We start from the raw sequence: 25,016 nt of genomic DNA on the forward strand, positions 1-25,016 counted from the left end.
CTGCAGCAGGTGTGTCATTTTACCCAAGCTGGTCAAAGTGAGTGTGGGGCACAGGGCACAGTCAAGCTGGGGCAGAGGCCAGCAACCTGTGGCTCTTTAAAGACCTTCTTACAGCTCTCTGCCCTGCTGTGGCTGAAATAATGTAACTAAACTGAATTGGTTTAAGGGCTTGCAGGATGGATCTGTCCATTAAACCAACTCAACTTAGTTCCATTATTTCAGCTGGCAGGGCAGGGAGCCGCCCTCGCTACAGGTGGGGGAAGTGAGCAGGAAAGTGGTGTGTGGGTGTGTGGGTGTGTGTTGGGGGGGGGGGGGGCAATTCTGACCCTGCTGGAGCTGCGCAACTGCGCTGAGAAGGAGGGAGAGGTGCCAGCCACAGAAGAGCAGTGGCGGTGTGTGGAGTTTGTCCTCTCAGGCAGGTTAATCCTGGGGGTGGGGAGGCAGATTTGGGGCTATTTTGTGTTCGCCCCCCCCACCCCCGAACATGTAAAAAATTGCTACCTAGCCCCCCATGAAAAAAGGTTAGCCACCCCTGCTCTGGACTTTGGATTAAGTCCTTGCTGTCTCTGCCTTTCCAATTCATTCACCGCTGACACTACCAATGAGCAGGTGTGTGCGCGAAGTGTGTACAAATATTTGTACCCCTTAAAGAGGATAAGTATTTCCTTTCTACACCCTTGGCTGTTGGTGAAAAGGAGGGCCAAGGTCTGCCACAAGGCCTTTGAGTTGGCCTGGATGGTCCTGATAAGTGGCAGGGCCTCTCTGCATAGACCTTCGGGGGCCAATATATCCATCAATCAGGTTGGCTGGCCTAGATCCCTGGCACCTCGACTCTATTACCACTGAGCCCTAGTGGGTACAAACAGCCATTATGCTGGCTGTCGCATTGTGCCCACATTGGGACATCTAAGGGCTACCCAGCACAGGTTCTTGCATAAAGAAGTCTAATATGCCTGAAAATCATTTTAATCTGAGGCTTCAACACACTTGTTAGTGCCTCAAATTCTTGATTTTGCAGCAGTCATTTTAAAACAAAATACATACATGAATCAGGTGACAAACAGCAGAAGTGAAAGTGAATGACAAAGTCACAAGGAAGAGGAGTGTCACAGACAATAGATATTGTGGAGAGTCATGGCTGCTATAGTTGTCAAAAGCAGTCATCCAAAGCTATGCCTTTCCTATGGCAAAAATCTGTTTACGGTACTAAAATCAGAAATAGTTTAGTAACTCCTGCAGCATAAATTAGTCTACGACACATTTATATTTGTTAGTGTACTAGTCTATGAAATGGCTGATATAATTTAATGGAAGTGCACATGAAGTGCAGACTTTTTTAAATAAAAAAAACAGCAAAACAACCAACTTAAGAGTGAGTGACAGTCTGCAACATATGGAGAGTGAAAAGGGATTTTTCTGTTCATGTTAGCACTTTATTCTTCAGTTAAAAATGCTGTACCAAATACTGGATTATTCTTAAGAGAAAGGAAGCAACATCAATATAAAAGCTGAGCTTAGTTTAAGGCATCTCACCACCTCAGGAATGCACAAATTTAACATTCTTCTTTCAAGTCCCTAAATTTAGTTGCCTGAATCCATACTTAGGCATCTAATTACAAGCAGCCTTATTTTCCAAAGGTGCTGGGCACTTACAACGCTCATTGACTTCAAAGGATGTAAAATGTCAATCGGAGCTTCAGATGCCCAGCGATCTTGGAAAAATAAAGCCACTTTTAATTCGGTACCTAAATATGGATATAAGCAACTAAACGTAGGCACTCAGGTTTGAAAATTATGGCCTACATCTGTCCATTGTAACACCACCATGAAATACATGGGAGAAAGGGAATCTTTCTGAAGTATACTAGTATGGTAAAAGATAATACTGGCCTTGGAGCTGCAGAAAAACAAAAAATACTGGAGTGACTATTTAGCCATTGTAAATCTTGTTCATGGTAGCATTTAAGTACTTGCTAAATTTGGAGTCAGGAAGGAATTTCTCTTGGGGCATATTGGCAGGAACCTTAACTGTTTTTGTCTTATTCTGAAGTACTGAGGAGAGGTCATCTGTTTGAAATAGCTGACATACCCATTTCAATTTCTTTCCTGTAACAGCATGGTGAAGAGCCACTACAGGCATTCCTATCTGCTACTTTAAGATTTCTGTTTAGCCTAGGTTAAAAATTATATCCAGCTTGGTTTGTCCACGATTATAATGCAAATTTTCTCCACAGAATACATGAAAGAACCTTCAAAGACAGGAAAATGTTCAACACCTTGAAGCAACTGTTTCCCCAGGGTAAAATAGTAATTAAACCCTAGCCAATTAAAACCCATAATGATAATGTGTTTAAATTAAATGCTAGTTTGGGAGCATAAAACTTACTAGAAAAAGTAAATTTAAAATGACCATTAAAAAGCACAAATGGTACAATTTCTCACCTGATTTGAATTTGTTCTAGATTTTTTTTTTAACTTCAAGATAGCAAGTTTTTCTAGTACTCCACAATATACACATAATATATTATGCACCTTTATGGCTGAAAAGTACATGTACACCTATTAACAGAATGTTAATATCAATACAAGTTAGTTTAACTACAGCACATCAAAACATTTTTACAAAACAACCCACCTGAAGCACAAAATACCAGTATCTATGAGTAAAAAACTACGAGCTAATCTATGAGGTAATAGGGACAGCAAAAGTCTTGCTACACAAAAGAGATACATGCTTGGGAGTAGCCCTTCCACTAGGAACAGTGACTCCTCACTTAACATGGCAGTTACATTCCTGACAAATGCTACTTTATAGCTGGGTCTACACTTTCCCCCAACTTCAAAGGGGGCAAGTTAATCAGGGTGATGGGAGACTACTAATGAAGTGCTGAGGTGAATATGCAGCACTTCCTTAAGCTAATTCTGGGGAGTAAAGGCAAAATTTTGGGGAGTGAAGGTACTTTGAAGTAGCGTGGGCACTTCGAAGTGCCTGCGGATACACACATGGCGGCGTTCTGAAGTTGTCACAGGGGAGAATTAGCCTAATGAAGTGCTGCATATTCACTGAAGCACTTAATTAGTAATCTCCCATCATCCTGATTACCATGCCCCCTCCAAAGTTGGGGGCAAGTGTAGACAAGCCCTAAAAGAAACAATGTTAAGCAAATCCTATTTTCCCATAAGAATTGATGTAAATATAGGGAGGGCTGGGTTCCAGAGAAATTTTTTAAGCAGATAAAAAACCAAGTCTATACATATTCACACATGCGGTGGACAGAAGTTGCTGCTTGAGGAGTCAAGCTCCCCAGCCTGTGGCCTTGCCCATACTCCAACCCTGCTCCTCCCAGGTTCTGTTTCCTTTCCACTGTCTCCCATGCCTCTCTGCCCACATATTCTAGCCAAATCCCAGAATCCAAAAAATAACAAATGACATTTGGAGGAAAAAACGCTCTTCTGAAATTTCTTTCTAAAGAAAATAGAGTTCATTTTCCATCATATGCTAGACAGAAGACTGGACATGCAGAAGGTACTTAATTAAAAGCACTACATTTGGGCATGAAAAACCAACAGGTCTTTTCATATAGCCTGAAGTTTGTCAAATTTATTTGCAAAATCTTACTAATCAGGGCTGTTGTCCAGATAAATACAACATTAAATATTATGAAATACATGATCCAGCCCATCTCTGTTTTATGTTTTCTTCATCAGTACACAAGCTGATTTTATGTTTTAAATATAGTTAAGCCTCCATAAAGTAATCATTCCACATTGCTACATATTAAAATTCACTGAAACAAAGATATTATTTTAAATTAACCAATGAGAGCAGTTTAGTGTGTTCATAATAACAAAGTTCATAGCTTTTTTGAAAAAAGAGAACACTAATTTTTGGGTGATTTTCAAAACATGTTTATGAAGTTCAACTGTAAGCTGATGTTAAAATAAATTTCCAAACATTTTAAGCACATCAAAGGATTTTAATAGAGTAAAGCACTGATTTTGCTGTAGGTGTCTCTTAAAACTAGTTCAAATAATCAGAAGTAAAAGGGAAACTCATTCGTCCAATCACAGAGAGGTAATCATGTTAAGTCTGTATCTTCACAAAACAAAAAAGCAGTCCTGTACCACTGACTAACAAAATTATTTATTAGATGATGAGCTTTCATGGGGCAGACCCCCTTCTTCAGATCTGGAAATAGCATCAGCACCCCTGTTTTCTTCATCTCCCTCCCCATGGCATGGGAAGCAGAAAGACGCCTGGGACCAGCTTCAAGACGGAGGGCAAGGAGCAGCATGGCAATTGGGTGAGGGGCAGGAGAACAGCTGGTGGCAGCTGCTCAGCTACATCCTGATTCTAAGCCCCCCCGTGAGCACAGGTTGCTCTTACAGAAAATCTTACAAGTAGTGACCACAGCAGGAGGCCAAACAACATTATAAGAATGCATTACACAAGTCTGAAAGAGCATGTGCTCTTGTAGATAAGCAACATAACATGTTGGGGACCATGTTGAGTAGGAGACATGAAGAGTTGCAGGGATACCTCCCACGTAAGCTTTACACTGTTGTAAGACATGAGAGTGCTTCACATTTAGCAATATTAGTCAATGAAGAGTAGTTGAACTGGTAGTTGAGGTTGGGATTGATACACGAAGGCCATGAGAGCAACCCCATTCCTGCTAATGTCAATGAAAACTGAGGGCATACCAGGAGCACCTCAAAGATCAGAATCAGAGGAGTAATCGTGTTAGTCTGCATCCACAAAAACAACAAGTAGTCCTGTGGCAACTTACAGAACAACAGATTTTTTGGGGCATAAGCTTTTGTGGGCAAAGACTCACTTCATCAGATGCATACAGACTTTCCATTGCTTTTTCAAAGATCAGAGCCATTGTAGGGAATAGACAAATCCCAGTGGTAAAATCTCAGCATCTTAACTAACTGAATAGCCATTTTCCTGTCTCACAATAGCAAGAACCCTCTTGGCAGACCCTCCCTCCCTGGGGTAGGGCACATGTGGAGAGCCATCGTGCCTTTGGTTCCATCAGGAAGTCGTCTTTTTTTGTTTTAAAAAAGTGAACTAAACATTGTTTTAAACATCAAAGTGAGGGGAAATCTACTAGAAATGTTTGTTTTGAAACATGCAAATTGTGTTTCTTTACTGCAAAGGCAGGAAAGCAGGTGGAAAAAGATACTGAAAATGGTGGATCTGAAAAAAAATCTGATCCTGTAATCTACGTGTTGACAAGCTGTTGGGCTCCATCACTCCATGAAGCAGTAGATACTTGTCTTGGATTCTTCTACTTGACTGCTTTCATCAGATTAAGCATCTGGGATTTAATTTAACAGTTTCAGCTTTATTAAGCTGTCACAAGAACGGCCCCACTTTGATAACAGTAGCTGCTCCAATTATGGCTTGGTTTAGGGTTGACAAGTATAATGATTCATTCGTGGCACATGAGAAGCAATAAAAGGTTGTTTTGCATTACAGTTTTAAAAATGTGGGCACTTTTTTCATTTAATTTGTCACTTAGCTTTTGCTAAGAGGACATTTAAATTGCAGTAAAAGGCAAATGGGGCTTTTAGTTTAAATGTAATCCCCATATTTAAATGATCTGTAATGGCGTAGTGTTCGAGTGGGAACACTATTGTCTCACAGTGGGCCCTGATGGTGACATGTGACATTTGTATTCAGGTCCTGTATTATCCATGTGGCTAAAGGGCTTCCAATTTCATTTCACAGCCAGAAGCCTGCAGAAAACACCAATTAACTTGCAGATCCCATTTGCCGACAAAACTCAGCTTCTTCTCGATGCCTGGCATCTGGCACTGCTCAGCATTTAATTCCAAAGCAAAGCCTTGAACCAATGTGATCCCTGGGCTGGGGCACAAAGTCAAATTTCCCCCTTTTATTAAGAAAGAAAATCTTTTCACTTCCATAGCTCAGAAGCAACTTTTATTTAATTTTTGATGGATGAATATTAGAGAATTATTACTGAAGTCAAACTGCGTGGACTTTTTAACCTAAGGATACAGATAATTCTTCCAGAGCAGGAAGAGGGCTGGCAGACCTTTTATTGAAATCAGAGAACTCGGTGCAACATGCACCAGCAGACATTTACTTGAGGGTACTATAACCATCTCCTTATTTCTCTATTTTATCAATGTTATTTAATGACAGACCAAAGGGGTTCATATACTAATTAATAAATTTGGCAATTTCACAGTGTTGCTCAATGTTAATTGAGGGTTAAACCTTCTGAAATCAGCATGCAGTATTTACCTACTGACTTACCACTTAAAACAGCATAATGCCAGATCAACACTCTGAAAAAGTTATCTATTTGCCTTTGCAGGAGGTGGGGTGTACTGAATGTATAAGTCATTAAAAGTTCTACCAATCGGTCTCGTCTTAAGAGAAGTAAATTAATCGTAACATGCTACATTTGTAATTTTGATCTCTCTAATGGAATGTATTTTAATTACACTGGAGACCCTTTCAGGAGTTTTTTGTTTTCATTGTATTCTTTCTAATCACTTTAAATAACAGCTTGCAGCTTAATTCTAGACCTACAATCCAGAACTCACCTGTGTGACCCTCCCAGGTATGTATGTTTTGGATGGTGTTAACCTTGCAATGTATGCCAGAATAATTAATAAATATTGTCCTGCCCACCAGCTCCAAAACTTAAGGGTCACTCCTGCTAGCACTGAAATCTAGAGGAATTTTACCACAGACGTGAATGGAAGCAGCAAGCCCTCTTCTCTGTCTAACTTCTTATTCCAATTACTATGCTAGTACCCATTGCAATAAAGGAGGCATTGATTAAGTTGTGATGAAAGGCTCATTACTCAAGTGACCCAATCATGGAATGAAGCTTATTACAGTAAGCTTAAAACCATATGCCCAAAATAAAATTGGAAAAAATGTCCATATGCCTAATGGTTTGTAGGCTACAAAATTAAGCAAGTCTTTTTTAAAAAAAACACATACTTCCACTGTATGTGCTAAAGTCTTTCATAATGACAATAAAAATGTTAATTATGACATCAAATAATCAAGACTCAGAGCTTAATCAACATACAATATTTTAAAAACCACTTGAATGTCACAAACGCTATCACAAATATTTGCTTCATAGATGGAAGGGGAAAATTCTAATTTGAATATACCATTCTGAAAGCAGAGCGCTGGGCAGACAAAAGGTATGTATGCTGTTATACCCTCACATACAGCATGCCTAGAGGAAAATAATCAGACATGCTTCTGATTTCAGGAGGGCTGATCAAATTTGCTATCTCTCAGCATCTGAATGAATTCTCCCTTCCCATTGTTGCCCAAACAATTAGCTGCTCCTCAGTACCACCTTACTTTTAATTCTGGAGCTCACCTGTTCTTCTTTCAGGCTTCCTAACACCCTTGTCTCCTTTGATGCTAATACTTCTCACTATTAAACACGTATACTCTTGAGTTAAACTAGCTTGAGGTAAAGCCCTTAGGGAAAACAAGACAATTGATAGTATCCACATGTCAGCAGGTTAAGACTACATATGATTAATTCTGAAGTTTCAGAGAACATTCCAGGCATCAACAGGAACAACCCCATTGATTTTGCTGACAACTGGAAAACTGGAAACATCTGATTTCCACAGTGTCCACTTGGTGCTACAGGAAAAGGAGAACTGTGACATTGGAGATAACTCAGCTACTCACTCACTCACTCCAGCTCATTTACGTATTTCAATGTCTTTGGTTGAGTCAGCAAATAAAACTGCAGGTCAAGACTGAAATGACTTGATAGATGAGGGAGTGCATGAGTTCAGAACTGACGTAGTGGAGAATACTTCAGATCAGGAGCTACTATGCCTAATTAGAAGTAAGGATGGCGATTTTCACTGTTACTGCCTGCATACTATGGTTGACTCAGACAAGATCCATTTTATCTTTGTCAAATTGTTGTAATTCATCTACACATGTCCTATTTGATGCTGTAGACAGACACATCTACTTGTAACACCAGATCGGCACTCTCAAGGGGTGACATGGCCAGTGCAGGGAGCGGAGTGAGGATGAAGGATACTACAGGAAAAAAGTAAATGATAGACTCGGGGTATGACCACACTACAGCTGCAGACTAGGAATTTCCTACATTGATTAAAGCATTTTTTCTCCACCAATGTAGTTAAACCATCTCTCTGAGAGGCAATAGCTAAGGTGACAGACTTACCTGAATCTACACCTGGTATTACAGCAACTTAACTATTACATTCAGAGCACAAAAAATTTCATAGCCCTGAGCAACATTATAGGGCAATCTAATTTTTAAGTGCAGACCATGCCTGAGTTACTCTTCGATGTCACAAAACAACTTCTCAGGCTCAGCATCAAATGGGCACCATCAAGAGGAAACCATTAAATGAAAGAGAATTAAGACAAGAGCAGAAAGCTCAGATGATTAAAAACTAAGGTTTAGTAGCAGCATCCTGTAAAATTGGCCCTACTCTACTTAATATTTTTATCATGACCCAGAAGAAAATAGTGAAATCAAGAATCAAACAACAACAACAACTGGGGGAGTGATAAATATTGGACAGGGCAGATTACTGATTCAGAGTGATCTGGATTGGTTTGATATACTGGCTGTAATCAAACAGTATGTGATTTAACATAAATAAATCTAAATATATACATGTACAAACAAAGAATGCAGGCCATATATGTAAAATGTGGGACTCTTATTCTGGGAAGCACATACGCTGAAAAAGATCTGCAATTCACAGTAGATAATCAGCTGAAATATGAACTCCCAGACTGATGTTATAGCCAGTAAAGCTAATGTGACCCTGCAATAAATAAGCAGGGAAATCTTGAATCAGACCAGAGAGGTTATTTTACTTCTGTATTTAACATTGGCATGACTGCTGTTGGAACACTGAGTATGGGTGCCCACAGTTCAAGAAAGGTATTGATATATTAAATAAGGTTCAAAGAAGAACCATGAGAATGATCAAAGGATTAGAAAACATACCTTACAGGGACAGACTCAAGTAGCTCAATCTATTTTGCTAAACAAACAGCAGGGTAAGGAAGACTGTATTCAAGTTGCACAAGTGTCTGCGTGGGGCCCTTCAATTCAGTGGAGAAAGGAACAACACAATCTGATGGCTGAAAGTTGAAGCTAGACAATTTCAGACTGGAAATAAAGGTATTGATTTTTGTCAGTGAGTGCAATTAACTACCACAACAATTTATGAAGATTGTGGTGGATTTGCTGTCACTGACAATTTTTAAATCAAGATTAGAGGTTTTTCTAAAGTTATGCACTAGGAATGGATTTTGGAGGTGTGCTATGGCGTATGTTATAAAGATGATCAGGCAGGGGATTGCAATGGTACTTTCTGGCCTTGGAATCCATGACACCTCTACATAACACACCATATCATTTTAATTTTTTGCATTTACCCAGTTCATCCCAGAGCTGCCTATATTTGTCAGTCATCGCAGTGCCTTGTTGCCTCCAAAGCGACAGACGTGGGTCAGCCATGAACTGTTCTGTTATTAATGTCAACATGCGCGCTCCATTAGAGTCTCTCATCTTTAACATCTCTCGCACCTAGGAAACAAACGGTCTCTTAATAAAAGCTGGAAAAAAGGAGAATTAAAATACTCGTTAAATAATGAAGTTTATGTTTAATTTCTCCTCCTCCTCTTTGAGACACCTATACTATTAAAAAACAAACTCACTATCAAACGTTTTAAATGAGAACTTTACTACCTGGAGTTCGTTCTTGAACCGTAACAATTATTTTAGATCTCTGTTAATGTTCCACAAATATCTATTCTGAACAATATAGACTTACATTAAAATGTATGTCCCCATGCATAATACAAATGGTTTTTCAAAACCTTGGGGGAAAATAGCTGGTGATGATAAACAAGTAGTTTTTAAGGCATATCAAAGTTATGCTCCACTGCTGGAGAATTTTAAGTAACATAATGCTGTACTAAAAAGTCCTAATTTATTTTGAACATGACTGCATTTTAATTAGTTAACTAAATCAAAATGGGCTAGACAGAAGAAAACAGAAAGGAAAGAGACCAAACAAACCCCTACCTTTGCAAAAAGCAAATTGAGTTGCTTCCCTGATCCATGGTATCCACCCTGGGAGAGGAAGAGTTTAACTTGCTCCTGGACTTGTTCTTCATCCAAGTGCCAACAGTTTTCATCATCTATGCTAGCACCTGCTGTTGGGTCAGGAGCACCTGCAAACAGCCAGAAAAATCCTGTACTTTACACAAAGATTATAGGTTCATGTAGGAGGAGGGATAAAGCAAAATATATCAGATGTACAGAGAAATTTTGGGATTTGGGATCTTTTCTGTTTGGCTACTACAGCTTTACACTATTTAAAATATTTTAAAGATTTTTCTCTGTACCCTGATCACTCTGAGGAAAGGAGAGAAAGGGGCTCCAGGTAATACTATTTAATAATTAAACCTGTTTAATGATGAAAACCTGTTTAATTACGAGAGGTTTTACAATAAGAAGTTTCTGTAATCTGACATTTTCTGTCTGTTCCATGCAAAAAACATACGGCATGCAATATCCAGCACGTCTACCAGCAGTTTTATACCTCTCCCTGATCACAGTGTTCTGTTGACCAAACTGCCATGTAGACACTCCGGGGCCCTTCTAACAACAGGCAGGGCTTCTGGTTCACCAGGCAGACCCGTTTGCAGAGCTTCTGGTCAGCCGTTCTGTCAAGAAAGGGCCAGGCAGTCTGGCTCCTCTCTGTCGACAGAGCAGATTGCTCTTTCAATCTGCTTTTATGTGTAGATGCAATCTGTCGACATAAGTTTTGCTGGGACATCCCTTCCAACAGTAACTTCTGTCGACACAGGATTTTTGTGTGGACATAGCCAAAGGGTTCCATGTTCGTGGTCCAAGTGAAATACTTTCAGTTACAAGATTCTTTTTCTTGCCAGAACTGCCAAAGCACCTTGAGGTTCTAAAACCATGCTGCTTTTTCCTTTCCCCCTCCTTGTAAACCTATGCCTATAAGAAAAACTTCTGCAAACCAACTTGCTTCCCTTAGTATTTCAACTGCAGTGTCTTCAAATAATGTCTTCCATGACACCTGTTAAACACCCAGTGCTTTCCATAAACTTGCGCAGATGTAAGTGATTGATACGTAGTGGACAATTCTGTTGATGGCCATGGAGTAGATCACCTCAGTTCCTCTAAACTGTAATAGCTCTGCAAGGCCAACTAAATGAAGAACTGCAAATGCAGTAGAAGAACTCATGAATAAGCAAACAAGCATGTATATACGGGGGGAATAGATCTCCTGATTAATAAGCATTTTACATACTCTATGCCCTCACTGCACAGTTAATTTGAGTACACATAGCTAGAGAGTTAAGTCCTTAAGTTAGCTTATTTTGAGTAGCCACGGTGAACAGCACTCACTTTAGATACACAGAGTAATTAGATTACTGAACAGTGACCGTGTAAGCAGTTGACAAGTTACGTTAATACAAGTTTTAGTCTGTAACAGATCAGGCAACCTGAATTGAAGGCACCAGCACACTCAAGCTTGTGGATGTGTGGATGTAACTCAAGTTGGGGCAGCACTCCTTTATGTGCAGACAAGTCCAGAGTCAAACGCATTTCTTACACCTGTCTAGATTAAAGATTTATAGGTAGGATGTTAGACCAGGGTAACCCTGCTGAAGAGCTAACACCTTCCACAACTCTAATCACAACAAAATAACTACTTTAGAACATACTGAACTGGTTGAATTAAAGGCTTTCCCTTGACCAGTTCTCTTGACTTTCCAAAGTACAACTGCTTTAGCTTTTTGCATTCTAGCAACTGTTCGCAATTCAGCTATGTAACTAGAAACATTTCACCTCTTAGGCTATGTCTAAACTAGGCAAAACAAGTCGACTGCACATATGCAATTCTAGATACGGCAATTGCATAGCTAAAAATGATATATCTGCATTCAGCTTATGTGGACGTCCCTACTGCAGGTTGTCAACCTCCCTTACGCATCATGAGGCATACACTCAATTCAACCCATACTCATCATTAGGAGTACATCAACTGTGACCCCTGACAGGTTACGCATCATGAGGCATACACTCAATTCAACCCATACTCATCATTAGGAGTACATCAACTGTGACCCCTGACAGGTTGATTTTGCATGTCCCTACCAGACTGGTGTGGAGAAAGTGAATAAGGAAAGTTGTTTATTTGTTCCCCTAGCATGAGAACTAAGGCTCGCCAGATGAAATGCAGGTTTAAAACAAACAGGAAGTATTTCTTCATACTATGCACAGTCAACCTGTGGAACTCCTTGCCAGAGGATATTGTGAAGACCAGGACTTTAAACAGGGTTCAAAAAAAACAAGATCAGTTCATAGGTCTATCAACAGCTATTAGCCAGGATGCATAGGAATGCTTTCCCTAGCCAAGGGGTCGGCAACAAAATAGCAAGGAGAGCCATTTATTCCAATTCTGTAAAAAAACCTCAGTAATTCAAGAGTCGCGATGCATGTAAAAATGAGCTGGTCCTTAACAAATAACATCAAACCAGACTTTTTTGTAACCCCTATTTTAAGAACAGTGCACACAATGATTTGTAATGTGATACATGTTTACTGCAGGATGTTCACAAACTTTTCGCATATTTTATTTCCTCACACTTTACGTGTGTGTTTTGTACAACTGTCTTCCAGACTTTCACTCCTGAGCGCACTCTCTCTGGAGGATGCTAGGTAGAGTTACCCAACATTCTGAGATCACATATCGTTTGCTATTTAGATATAAGTTATTCATTTTGGGGCTTTTAGCTGTTCACCATCTATCAAAAATAATCAGGAGAGATTTTTTTCCCCCACTTTGCATATATGGCATTGATAGCCACAAAGAAGTCCCTAAAGAGCCGCAGATTGCAGACCCCTATCCTAGCCTCTGTTTGTCAGAAGCTGGAAATGGGTGACAGAGGAGGGATCACTTGGTGATTGCCTGATCTGTTCCCTTTGTGGTATCTATCACTGGCCCCTGGTCAATTGGTCACAAGACAGGTACCGGACTAGATGGACCTTTGGTCTGACCCACTAGGACCGTTCTTATGTTCTTATTAACTGGGGTGTAGATGTTCTGGCTTGGGCTACAACATGGCCTCTGAGACATGATGAGGGACGAAGGTCCCAGTGTCGCAATTAAACACTGACTTATGGTGAGACACACAAGACTGAGTCATCTCAGGCAGGCCAGTCATTGTAACTGCAGCTACAGACCCATCTTTCTGTAACCAACACTATCAAAATAATACACTAAATGGAAACAAAGGTAACAATTCAAATAACTTTCATTCAGCATGTGCTGAGAAGTTTAGAACATAAGAACAAAAGAATGGCCATACTGGGTCACACCAAAGGTCCATCCAGCCCAGTATCCCGTCTGCCAACAGTGGCCAATGCCAGGTGCCCCAGAGGAGGAGAACAGAAGACAATGATCAAGTGATTTATCTCCTGCCATCCATCTCCTGCCCTTGTACTGAAGGCTAGGGCACCATACTTTACCCCTGGCTAATAGCCATTTATGCACCTAACCTGCAAAAATTTATCAAGCTCTTTTTTAAACCCTAATAGAGTCCTGGCCTTCACAGCCTCCTCCGGCAAGGAGTTCCACAGGTTGACTGTGTGCTGTGTGAAGAAAAATTTCCTTTTATTAGTTTTGAACCTATTACCCATCAATTTCATTTGGTGCCCCCTAGTTCTTGTATTATGGGAAAAGGTAAATAATTTTTCTATATTCACTTTCTCCACACCATTCATGATTTTATGTACCTCTATCATATCGCCCCTCAATTGCCTCTTTTCCAGACTGAAAAGTCCCAGTCTCTCTAGCCTCTCCCCATACGGGACCCGTTCCAAGCCCCTAATCATCTTAGTCGCCCTTTTCTGAACCTTTTCTAATGCCAATATATCTTTGAGGTGAGGAGACCACATCTGCACGCAGTACTCAAGATGTGGGCGTACCATAGTTTTATATAGGGGAAGTATGGTATCTTTTGTCTTATTATCTATCCCTTTTTTAATAATTCCTAACATCCTATTTGCTTTACTAACTGCCGCTGCACACTGCGTGGATGTCTTCAGAGAACTATCCACTATAACTCCAAGATCCCTTTCCTGATCTGTCGTAGCTAAATTTGACCTCATCATGTTGTATGTGTAATTTGGGTTATTTTTTCCAAATGTGCATTACCTTACACTTATCCACATTAAATTTCATTTGCCATTTTGCTGCCCAATCACTCAGTTTGCTGAGATCTTTTTGTAGTTCTTCACAATCCCTTTTGGTTTTGACTGTCCTGAACAACTTGGTGTCATCTGCAAACTTTGCCACCTCACTGCTTACCTCATTTTCTAGATCATTGATGAACAAGTTGAACAGGATCGGTCCCAGGACTGACCCCCTGGGGAACACCGCTAGTTACCCCCCTCCATTGTGAAAATTTACCATTTATTCCAACCCTTTGTTTTCTGTCTTTTAACCAATTCCCGATCCATGAAAGGATCTTTCCTCCTATCCCATGACCGCATAATTTACATAAAAGCCTTTGGTGTGGGACCGTGTCAAAGGCTTTCTGGAAATCTAGGTATATTATGTCCACTGGGTGCCCCTTGTCCGCATGTTTATTAACCCCTTCAAAGAATTCTAATAGATTAGTTAGACACGACTTCCCTCTGCAGAAACCATGCTGACTTTTGCCCAACAATTTGTGCTCTTCTACATGCCTTCCAATTTTATTCTTTACTATTGTTTCTACTAATTTGCCTGATACTGATGCTAGACTTATCGGTCTATAATTGCCAGGGTCTCCTCTGGAGCCTTTTTTAAATATTGGCGTTATATTGGCCGTCTTCCAGTCAATGGGTACCGAAGCGGATTTAAAGGATAGGTTACAAACCACTGTTAATAACGCCACAATTTCACATTTGAGTTCTTTCAGAACCCTTGAGGTTTAAAAAGAGGACAAGTTCTCCAGAGATTCTGAAATTAAAAATTACAACTTCAGTTCTTTGGATTTAATTTTTTCACGACCATTCTAGCTATGCCATGCATAAAAGCTTACAGATGGCTGAAAATCTGACTGAATCACTTGAAGCAAGTTCCTTCTCTCACTAGTGAAGAGGCACGTGGAAAACAGACAGAAATGTGTCTCATACTCAACTGCTAGTACCTCAGAAAGCCAAAATCTTACACAGCTTGGAGTTCCTAATGCCTGAGACCAAAAGAATAGGAATCTTGTGTGGACTGTATCTTTGTGTAGGTGTTTAAATTGAGAAAGACTGTGTCCTTGAATAAGAGCATACAACTCCCACTGCCTTCCGCGTGAGCTGTATAGTGCATATGAAGTGAAAAACTGAGCCCAGGACACTATGGAAACCAAGGAGTGAACAACTTGTCTCTAAAAGCGTTTCTCTTTATTCTTTTCATTTTGAGCACCTATCAATCCAGTGCACGACATGAAAGAAATGTTGATAAGTCTTCAGTTGCAGAAAATGAGATAAAAAGGGAAATCAAGCCACAGAAGAACAGGCAGCACAGCTGTTGCACTAACTCAAGTTTGCTGTATCACCTTGCAAAATAGCTTAAATATTTCATCGCTCTAAAACACACAAAGACAACGACTTAACGCTTTGGTCATTTACAAAGTACATAAAACAGAAAACTTGCTTTTAAATAAATTGTCTGACAAATTCAGACAAATTAGTTTTAGTTAGATTTAGTTGCATTAAAGCAATTTACTAAGCTGTCACAACTAAACTTCCCTATTTAGGGAAAAACAAATTTCCTTCTGGGATTTTACTGGTTACATTTTATCACAAGCTCGTAAGTCATTCTGTCCCATACTGCTGAATTTCAACAATACAACTGTAGATTCTCCAGTAATGACATTCTGCCACTGGAACATTGGTAACAGCTTGCCCACAACTACAACAACAACATTACCAGAGTGCCCCAGTGGAGGAGCAATGAATAGAGCAATATTGATAGAGAGTTCTCCCGGTGAAGGGGGAGCAACTAGGTGACCCCTGTGGTGAGTTTGTTGTTTTGTGCTTGGTTGTTTGACGTGAATAGTGTGGCCTGTTTAGGGGACTGTGCACTTGTCCTAGACTGACAGTTTGCTAGTGAGAGCCTTGCCTACCAAACTTTGCATCCTGATCACAAGGGGGCATGGCTAATTCAGAGAGAACAGTGGTTTTAAAAAACTGCTCCTAAGCAACCAGAGGAGATGGCAGAAAGAAACAGCAAACAGTGGATTTTCCAGAGAGAGAGAAATATGAGAGCCAGATATATCTAACGACCATGGTCTAAAGCCAGTGCTTTTTTTGTGCTGGTACTTGCCAGTACTGAGTACCAGCATCTCGGTAGCCACAGCCATTGGGACTGGCTGGGAAGTGGGGCGGACAGCCAGCTGAATACCAGCTCCTTTATTTAATTATTTATTTAAAAAAAGCAAAAAAAGGCACTGTCTAAACCTAAACAAATAATTCCCTCCCTCCATAAAGAAACACATACAACCCTCCCCCGGTCAAAAACAAAACAAAACAAAAAAACCAACACAACATCACCACCTTTGCAAGTGTAAAAATAATGAAGCACAAGTCCAGCAGAGTGTGGGCTATCCACTTTATTGCAGAGGATGAAGCCTGTTCAATAAGTTGCCATGTGGGCACGTGTGCACTTGATGCAAAGAGCTCATGGTCCTCAGAGATTATATATGGACTCATGAGAATAGAGTGGCTGAACTGCAGGAGCTGAGAGAGACATAGGTACATAGGTAAGCCTCCCTGTGACACAACAGTATGGTCTCACTCCCGAATGTGGCAGCTTTGTACTACTGCTGACTGTTTAACCCTTGTACTCCTCATGGAGCACAGGCCACCTACAAGTGCCTTCCACTTCACTCTGTCTTCGGACAAACATTGTCTTAGCAGCGCTGTGCTGGGGAGGCGAAAAAAAATTCTTGCGGAAGGACTACAAGCTGGAGAAGAGAGGCACGCGTGCACACACAGAGAGCGAGCGAGAGAGAGTTGGGACCCTCCTTCCAGATGTTGACAAGGCATCACTTCTCACTGAGGAGCTTCCTCTGAAGGAGGTGACCCCAGGTTATTAGAAAGATAGAGGCAACAGTAACAGGGGATTCCATTATTAAAAATGTTGAGAATTCAGATTGTGATGATAAAGAATACCGCCTAGTGAGCTTTCTGTCAGGTGCAAATGTTGCAGATCTCTCAAGACATCTAGACAGACATATGCAGTGCTGGGGAGAAATCAGTGACTGTGGTACATGCAGGTACCAACCACATAAGGAAAAGCAGAGAAGTAATGGAGGCCAAATTTAGGTTGCAAAAGCAAGAGACTCAAGTCCAAGATCCCCTTGTTACTATCCTCTGAAATGCTTCCAGTTCCATGTGCAGGGACAGTTAGAGAGGCAGAACTGCAAGGTCTCTATCCACAAATGAGATTGTGTTGGGAGGAGGATTAAGTACCAGAACGTTTTGGGGAAGCAGGATATTACACAGGAAAGATGGGCTCCATCTAAAACAAAGTGGAATCAGATTTCTGACATGTAAAACTAAGAAATACATAGAGGAGCTTTTAAAAACTAAGAGTTAGGGGAATGTTGACAGTGCATGAGGCAGCACATAGCCCAGATACACACATCTTTTAGGGTTATTTATAGCCCCAAAAAAAGGAGAGGACAGAAGTTGATAAACTACAGGCAGGAACGCAAGAGAAACAATTAAACTATGAGTTCCATTCAACTACTTTGCAAGAAGGCACGTAATTAAATACTGACAGTTGGCTTTTTTTTAATTAATTGCAAACAAATACTAGACATCTAAATAAAAAGAAGGGCAAACTTTTACTGTCCAGTATAATATGAGGACATGGATAGAAGCATAAAAATTCGTGGAATGATGATAATCAATGGGAGATGGTAAAACCAGGACACAAAATACATAGGAATGACAGAGTAGGTCATGCTAGTGGAGAAGCGGTACTATATGTAGAAGAAGGCATAGAATCAAATATAGTTCAAATTTTAAATAACTTTACTATAAAATCTCTATGGATAAAAATTTTGTGCTTGAATAATAAAAGGTGTAGCAGTAGAAATACACTTCCCAATCACTTGACCACAATGGTGACAATGATTGTGAAATACTCACAGACATTAGGTTGGGTACAAAAACAAAACCCAGTAACACGGGGATATTTCAGTTATTCCCATGTAGGCTAGTAACATGTAACCAAAGAGTGGGTTGCAGAGATACAACTTCTAGATGGAATTAATGTCTGCTTCCTAGAGCAGTTGAAGTAATAGCAACCATAATGTAATTAAATTTAACATCTCTCTGTAGGGAGAAAATATTAAAATAATACACCACAGAACCATTTAAGCTTCAAAAAAAGGTGATCTACACAGAAATGAGGAGACTAAAACAGAATAAAAGGAAACAGTAACAAGACTGAAATGCAAGCTGCATGGAAACTTTTTATAAAAGCCATAATAAAGGCTCATATTATATGCATACCTCCACATCTAAAAAAATAGTAAGAGAACTAAAAATGCCTTCTCTGTTTAGCCATGAAAAGAGGCATTTGCAGAGACAAACACAAAAAGATATCTTTTAAAAATTGGACTTGAAATCCTGAGAAAAATAGAAAGGAACAAACTCTGGCAACTGAAGAAGTGTAAAATATCATCAGGAAGCCCAGAAAGGATCTGAAGGGCAAATAGCAAAAAAACCCAAAAATTAAACAATAACCAAAAAAAAAAAAAAAAAAAAAAAAGAGAAAGAAGAGCCAGCGGAGAACTGAGGTGCTAAATATGTACTCAGGGAAGACAAGACTGATAAAATTAAAAACAGAACTAATTTAAAGAAAAAAAAGCCAACTAAAAGGTATGTCCACATCTTGAATACTGCATGCAGTTCTGTTCACTCCATCTCAAAATGAAGAGAGATATGGAACAACATTTACGAGAAGAGAGTAAAAAGAGTGGGACTTGTGGCTTATAAATGACGTAACTAAGAGAGGTATGACAAAGTTCTATAACATCATGGATGGTGTAGAAAAAGTGAGTAAGAATATGTAACTCTTCACATAACGTGAAAGAGGTTGGACCAATGAAATTAATACGCAGAATGTTTAAAATCAAAACAAAAAAAGAACTTTTCCACAGGTTGAATGTGAATGTGTAGCTCATTGTCAGAGGGATGTTGTGAAAGCCAAAAATATAAATGGTTTCAAGAAAGAAATAGGTAAATGTATAGGCCCTTTAATAGCTTTTACCCAAGATGGTCAAGGACACAACTCCATGCTCTGGGTATTAAAATCTCTTACTGCCAAACTGGGATTAGGGGAAAGGAGATGGCTCATTCACTAAATTCCCGTTTTATTCTGTTCACTCCCTCTCAAATGTCTGGTACTGTTCACTGTCAGAAGACGGGATACTGGTTTACATGAACCATTGCAGAGTAAGTATGTATGGTCTTTCTTACGTTCCAATTTCGGCTGGGTTGTGGTAGTATGAGTCTGAGTACAGCAGAGTGATCCTATCAAACCAGATCCCAGGGTTGTTGACATTTGGTTAAAACAACTCCATCTTCAGAGAGGTTATGAGGCTTGGAATGATCCCAGATTAGAACTGATCTGCCTTTTGTTGCTTTGAGTGGACTGACTCAAAAGTCTCCAGCTATAAGATCTCCAAGTGCACCCACACAAACAACAGGTAAGCATTCTGCAACGAAAGAGGAGTGTGCACTCAGGGGTAGGGTAAATGGAGGCAATTCTAATGCAAGTTAATAAAAGTTTTATTGATGACTATAAACTATATTTTTAAATAGTAACAGAGAGGAAGCCGTGGTAGTCTATATACTATCAAAACAAAAAAGCAGTCAAGCAGCACTTTAAAGACTAACAAAATAATTTATTAGGTGAGCTTTCGTGGGACAGACCCACTTCTTCAGACCATAGCCATACCAGAACAGACTCAATATTTAAGGCACAGACAACCAAAAATAGTAATCAAGGTTGAAGAAGAAGAAGAAGAAGAAGAAGAAGAGGGTCTGTCCCACGAAAGCTCACCTAATAAATTATTTTGTTAGTCTTTAAAGTGCTACTTGACTGCTTTTATATTTTTAAATTGAATGAACTGTCACCCTGCTCATTTAATTTAGTACTGACATACTGTCCATTCTACCACATTTCCTTAAGATAAGTAACTTGTTCATAATTAACATGTTTGATTGGACCCATTGTACAGATTCTTTTAAGATTGCTCCTGGAGGCTCCCAACACCTGCCATTAAATGTGCAGGGTATCCAGAGGGATTGCCATTTAATCTCCTTTGCAACTAAAAGGCCTGCTATAGAGTAAGGGGACTGAGGACTCCCACCTATTCAACATCACCCTGGGATATACAGTACCTCTTTTTCTGTCAACAGGTGCCCAGTCACACAGGTAGGTGTTGCCTGCCCTCCAGGAAGACGAGAGGTACATTATAAAGACAGCTGTGCAGCTGCCTAAGGTAGCACAAGGCCCAGACAATCATTGGCAAAGTCAGGGAAAGATAAAGACCCAATGCCAAGAGAATGCTTCTCTTTTGATTCAATGACTCCTGAATGCACAGTCCTTAAGTCTCTAACGAAGTATGTTTATTGTTGGAAGGAGCACAGAACAGAGACCCTGAAATTCTCAAATTTAATCCTGCCACTAACACCAACTCCCTTTCCCTATTTGTAAATTGGGGATAAATATTACTTATGTGTTTCAGGGGTGTCATGAGGATTAATTAGCATACATTTGAGCTTGGCAAGTGAAAAGCACTATCTAATTATACAAAATATAAAAACCCTGCAATTAAACGGTGTCAGTTTAGACACTCTCATATATTTGTTCTCTCCTCGCCTCAGGCTTAGTTAACTTATGTCATTACTGGTCTTTAAAATAGATCTTATTTAGTGCACTTATGGTAATCTTTCATTTTTATATGCGCATGTGCACAAACATTCAGTGAATGAATCAGGGAATACATTTTTAATTTATGCCTCTATGTCTTAAGAGAAATATTTATATTAAAAACATTGTACATGGCCAATGTTTCAAACGTTTGTTATGATATCCATGAACCAAATTATGTCAGAAAGATGATCATCCCTTGACCTTGCCGAAAACACCTCAAAACAACATGGCTTGAGATTCTGAATTAAGTTTAACCTCTGAACCGAACACAAGTGTACAAATTTCACTCCAGAAGAACGATATCTGACAGGAGAGTGAAACAAGGTACTTAGACTTCTCTTTCAAACCTGCAGTTACTAGGGTTGTTACTTTCTGGAGTCTGGCACAGGAAGAAAGGAAGCCTGTATAGGGCAACCACACAGATGCTCAAGGCTCCCACACACAGAGAGCTGCCCCACTCCCAACCCTAGTCTCCAGCCTGGTGGCCAGGGGAGGAACTGCCTTCACCTTGCCCCTCTACCCCAGCCCAAAGGCAATGGCAGCCTGGCCCCAGACCCTCACCTGCTGTGAGCCAGCCTTGGAGTTCCCCTGCCATGGCTGGAACAGCCAAGACTGCCCCTCCCTGCCCAGGCAGCCCAGACCTAGAGCACCCCCCTCCCGCCGATGTGGTCTGAACCTAACCCCTCACACATGCTCTGGCACCTCACCCTCTGTCCCTGCCACAGCCCTTGCACTCCAACCCTCTGTCCCAGCCCTGAACTCCTCATCCCTGGCCCCACCCAGAGCCCACACCTCCATGCAGAACCCTCACACTCCTGCACTCCAACCCCTGGCTTCAAGCCTGATCCCTTTGCCAGCCCCCCCCACACCACACGCATATGACCACCATACTGGTGAACACAACAAAAGTCATTTCTCACAGGGGCGGGAAAAATTAAAGGGAACACTGGTGCAGACTACTTAGGAACTGTCATCCATCAAATCTGATTGAAATCCAAACAAAATTTATGTTTCAAAACTGTACGCTCTCCACAGTCCTCACTGAAATGTAACCACATATATTCTATCTGTCAAACCTATGCAAACCACTTATTCAGAACCATGCTTCAGTACCTTCCACATAGATGCTTAAATTTGTGAAAATATTAAAAATTAACTGCAAATCATTGAACACTTCCAGTATCATCCATCGACAGAATTAAAGAAGAGGATGAGATGAAAGCAAGGAAATAAAACTTCAAATAAAATCATGCTTTAATTTGGAGTATGCAAAAATGGAATTGTTTGAGTCTATCTAAGTGCAGGGATTCTGTATGCTTACCAACACAACAGTCTAGTAATTAACTTTTGTAAGAGTACTCAGATTGAACCAAATTACTTTAGAAGCACCACTGAATTATATCAAATGAACACATTGTCAAATTAACTGTCACAATGATATTATATATTTTATCTTAAATGCTTCATACTTGTACCTGAATCACTTCATCTGCCAATAAATTACAAATACTTTTTGGGGAAGAGTACTTGTGCCTATTTAACTGTAGTCAGTGGTCCAGGAATACAGGAACTGCCACCCTGGATTAACAGCATGTTCCATCTAGTTGAATATCCAATAGTGGCTAAAAAAAAAGTCTTACATGAAGAGACAGAAAATATTTGGTCAGTGTATTTTAGAAAAGAAATTATTAAGAGGGAACCCCAAAATTCTGGGGAACAGGGGCCATCCGGAAGGGGGGTTTTCTTCCAGAAGATCCCCCAGGACCACGTGTCTGCACACATATTTTGGAGTCCGGAAGAGCTTCTTCCCGACTCCAAATCATGGGGCCATATGCTAATGAGCCATGGGACATCTACATCCACACCTCATTAGAATCTTCCAGATGGCTCATTACCATGCTGCTTCCAAATGAAGTGGCATCTGTGGATGTAGCCTGTGTGTCCTAGCATTTTTACCTGTTTTCTTAAGCTAACCTGCATACTGAACTACGAACTTCATTGAGCTGTTCATAATGATACCCAACATTTTTTCCTGTCATTTGTATTTATGGACATAGAGTTTCATCAGCCATTGCGTCTCCCGTTCACCTGGCTTGGTTAGAGCTCTCCAGAGTTCCTAAGAATCTTCTCTAGTTTTGACTAATAAATATTGTTGTGTCTTCTGAAGTTTTTGCCACCATACTGCTTACCGCATTTCTCCTAGAGACTCAATATATAGTAAACCGCCACTTCCAGTAGGAAACCTCATGTCACCCTGCAGTTAGTATTCTGCTTCCCATGATGAAGAATTACTGCTCTTTATTTTCTGTCTTTCAGCCAAATTCTTATCTAGGATAATAAACGTCTCTCCTCTAATGATTCTGTAGTGTGTGTAGAGGATACCCCCCTACTCCTCAGTCTCTTGGCTAGCAGGTTCTCTTTTATCCAACCAAATCACACATTCAAAGAATACTATCACACTGGATTCTACAAAGGAAAGTTGTCTGGCTAATCTACTGAGAACCTACCTATATCATTTTCCAGGTGTGTTTTTTAAAAGTCTATTGTTAGAATTTTGATCCATTTATGAAATACAGAAGGCTTACTGGTCTATAATTTTCTGGATCACAGAGTCTTTTATAAAAAACACAGGTACAATATCTGATACCTTCCAATCCTTTCGTGCAGTCAAGTTTCTTAATGAGATTGCATGATTTCTCTTAGGCATTTCACAGATAAACTCCTTCAATATTATTTGGTATATATCATCTAGACCTAGAAACACTTATTCCACACCATTTAGGACAGAGTGAAATATACCATATGCCCGCTTGAAAGTTACACATAAGCCATATATGTTTCTGCAAATGGAACAAACTAGGACAGCATGTTAATTGTACTTATTCAAGAAAGGGGAAATTCCATTTTTTATTTTCTCACACAGTCCTTCAAAGAAATGAACAAGTGTTGGCAGGTATACCAGATCTTGAGATCTCAGTTCTACATTCCAGGCCATATTTACACCAATTTTTCTTTTTTTTCCTGGCATTACTATGTTGGTCGGGGTGTGATAGGGTGTGATTTACAACCCACATACTGTATAGCTAGCTGTGGCAGCAAAAGCCCATCAGATAGGCACATTGATATTGGCAAAATGGGACTTTGCTGATCTAGCTTATTTCCGCATGCGTGTGAGTGAGAGAGAGAGGGGGGTGGGGCAGGTGGGTGTTGGAATGCTAGAACTCGCAATGTTGCACTTATGAGGTGCATCCATGCCAGGAACACTCTGCCGGTATACCTATACCTTTGTCTTTTTTTTTTTTCGTTTTTTTTTTTTTAATGCAGTTGGATAGTACCATGCACTAATGTTTCAGATACTTTTATTTTTAAAAACTTTTTTCTAGTTAGCTAAATGATTGGATGTTGGGTTATCATTACTGATGGCACTGAGACTAGATCCATACACTCATTTCTCCAGCAGTCTCTCTACACCACATTATAAAGAGAAGGAGGAAGCAAAAAATATATTCACCATATTCTGCACAAAACCAAATTTATTGCAGATGGACAATTATACAACTCACCCTCTTAGAGACAAGCTTACAAAAACTGCAGAAGTATTCCATCTTTCCTAGGAAGGATTCACAAGGGATTCAAACATACCTTTATGGTTCATTCTGATGCTACCAGGGGCATTTGAGAGGGAGTACTCCTACTGAAAAAGGAGCAAACACTAATTCTTGTGGTAAGTGGATGAGCCTGTGTATCTGCTTTTTTCTTTTGGCCATGTTTCCAATGCTAACACTGCTCCTGGCTCCTCCACCCTCACCTGCATCTGCAAAGAAACCAAGCATGAATGCCCTATGCAAGTCCTGGTATGGATATGCAGAGAATGTGGTCTGTATTTCTCCACACACTGACTGCCAGGCTGGGTAGATCATCACTGTGAGAGGTAACAAGAAGTCCTGTGACACCTC

The 25,016-nt window shown here is 40.1% G+C and overlaps 1 protein-coding gene across 1 annotated transcript in view; it reads right to left on the reverse strand.

The window, feature by feature from the left end:
- Positions 1 to 25,016, reverse strand: part of ZSWIM6 (zinc finger SWIM-type containing 6) — a 170,488-nt gene that overhangs the window by 54,176 nt on the left and 91,296 nt on the right. The window contains exons 3-4 of the mRNA XM_074995537.1: positions 10,113 to 10,261; positions 9,461 to 9,611 (exon numbers count right to left, since the gene is read on the reverse strand). Coding sequence (XP_074851638.1) covers positions 9,461 to 9,611; positions 10,113 to 10,261 — 300 coding nt within the window. The remainder of the gene's footprint in view (positions 1 to 9,460; positions 9,612 to 10,112; positions 10,262 to 25,016) is intronic.

This window comes from Carettochelys insculpta, chromosome 5 (assembly GCF_033958435.1).
Source record: "Carettochelys insculpta isolate YL-2023 chromosome 5, ASM3395843v1, whole genome shotgun sequence".
Taxonomy (NCBI): Eukaryota; Metazoa; Chordata; order Testudines; family Carettochelyidae; genus Carettochelys; species Carettochelys insculpta.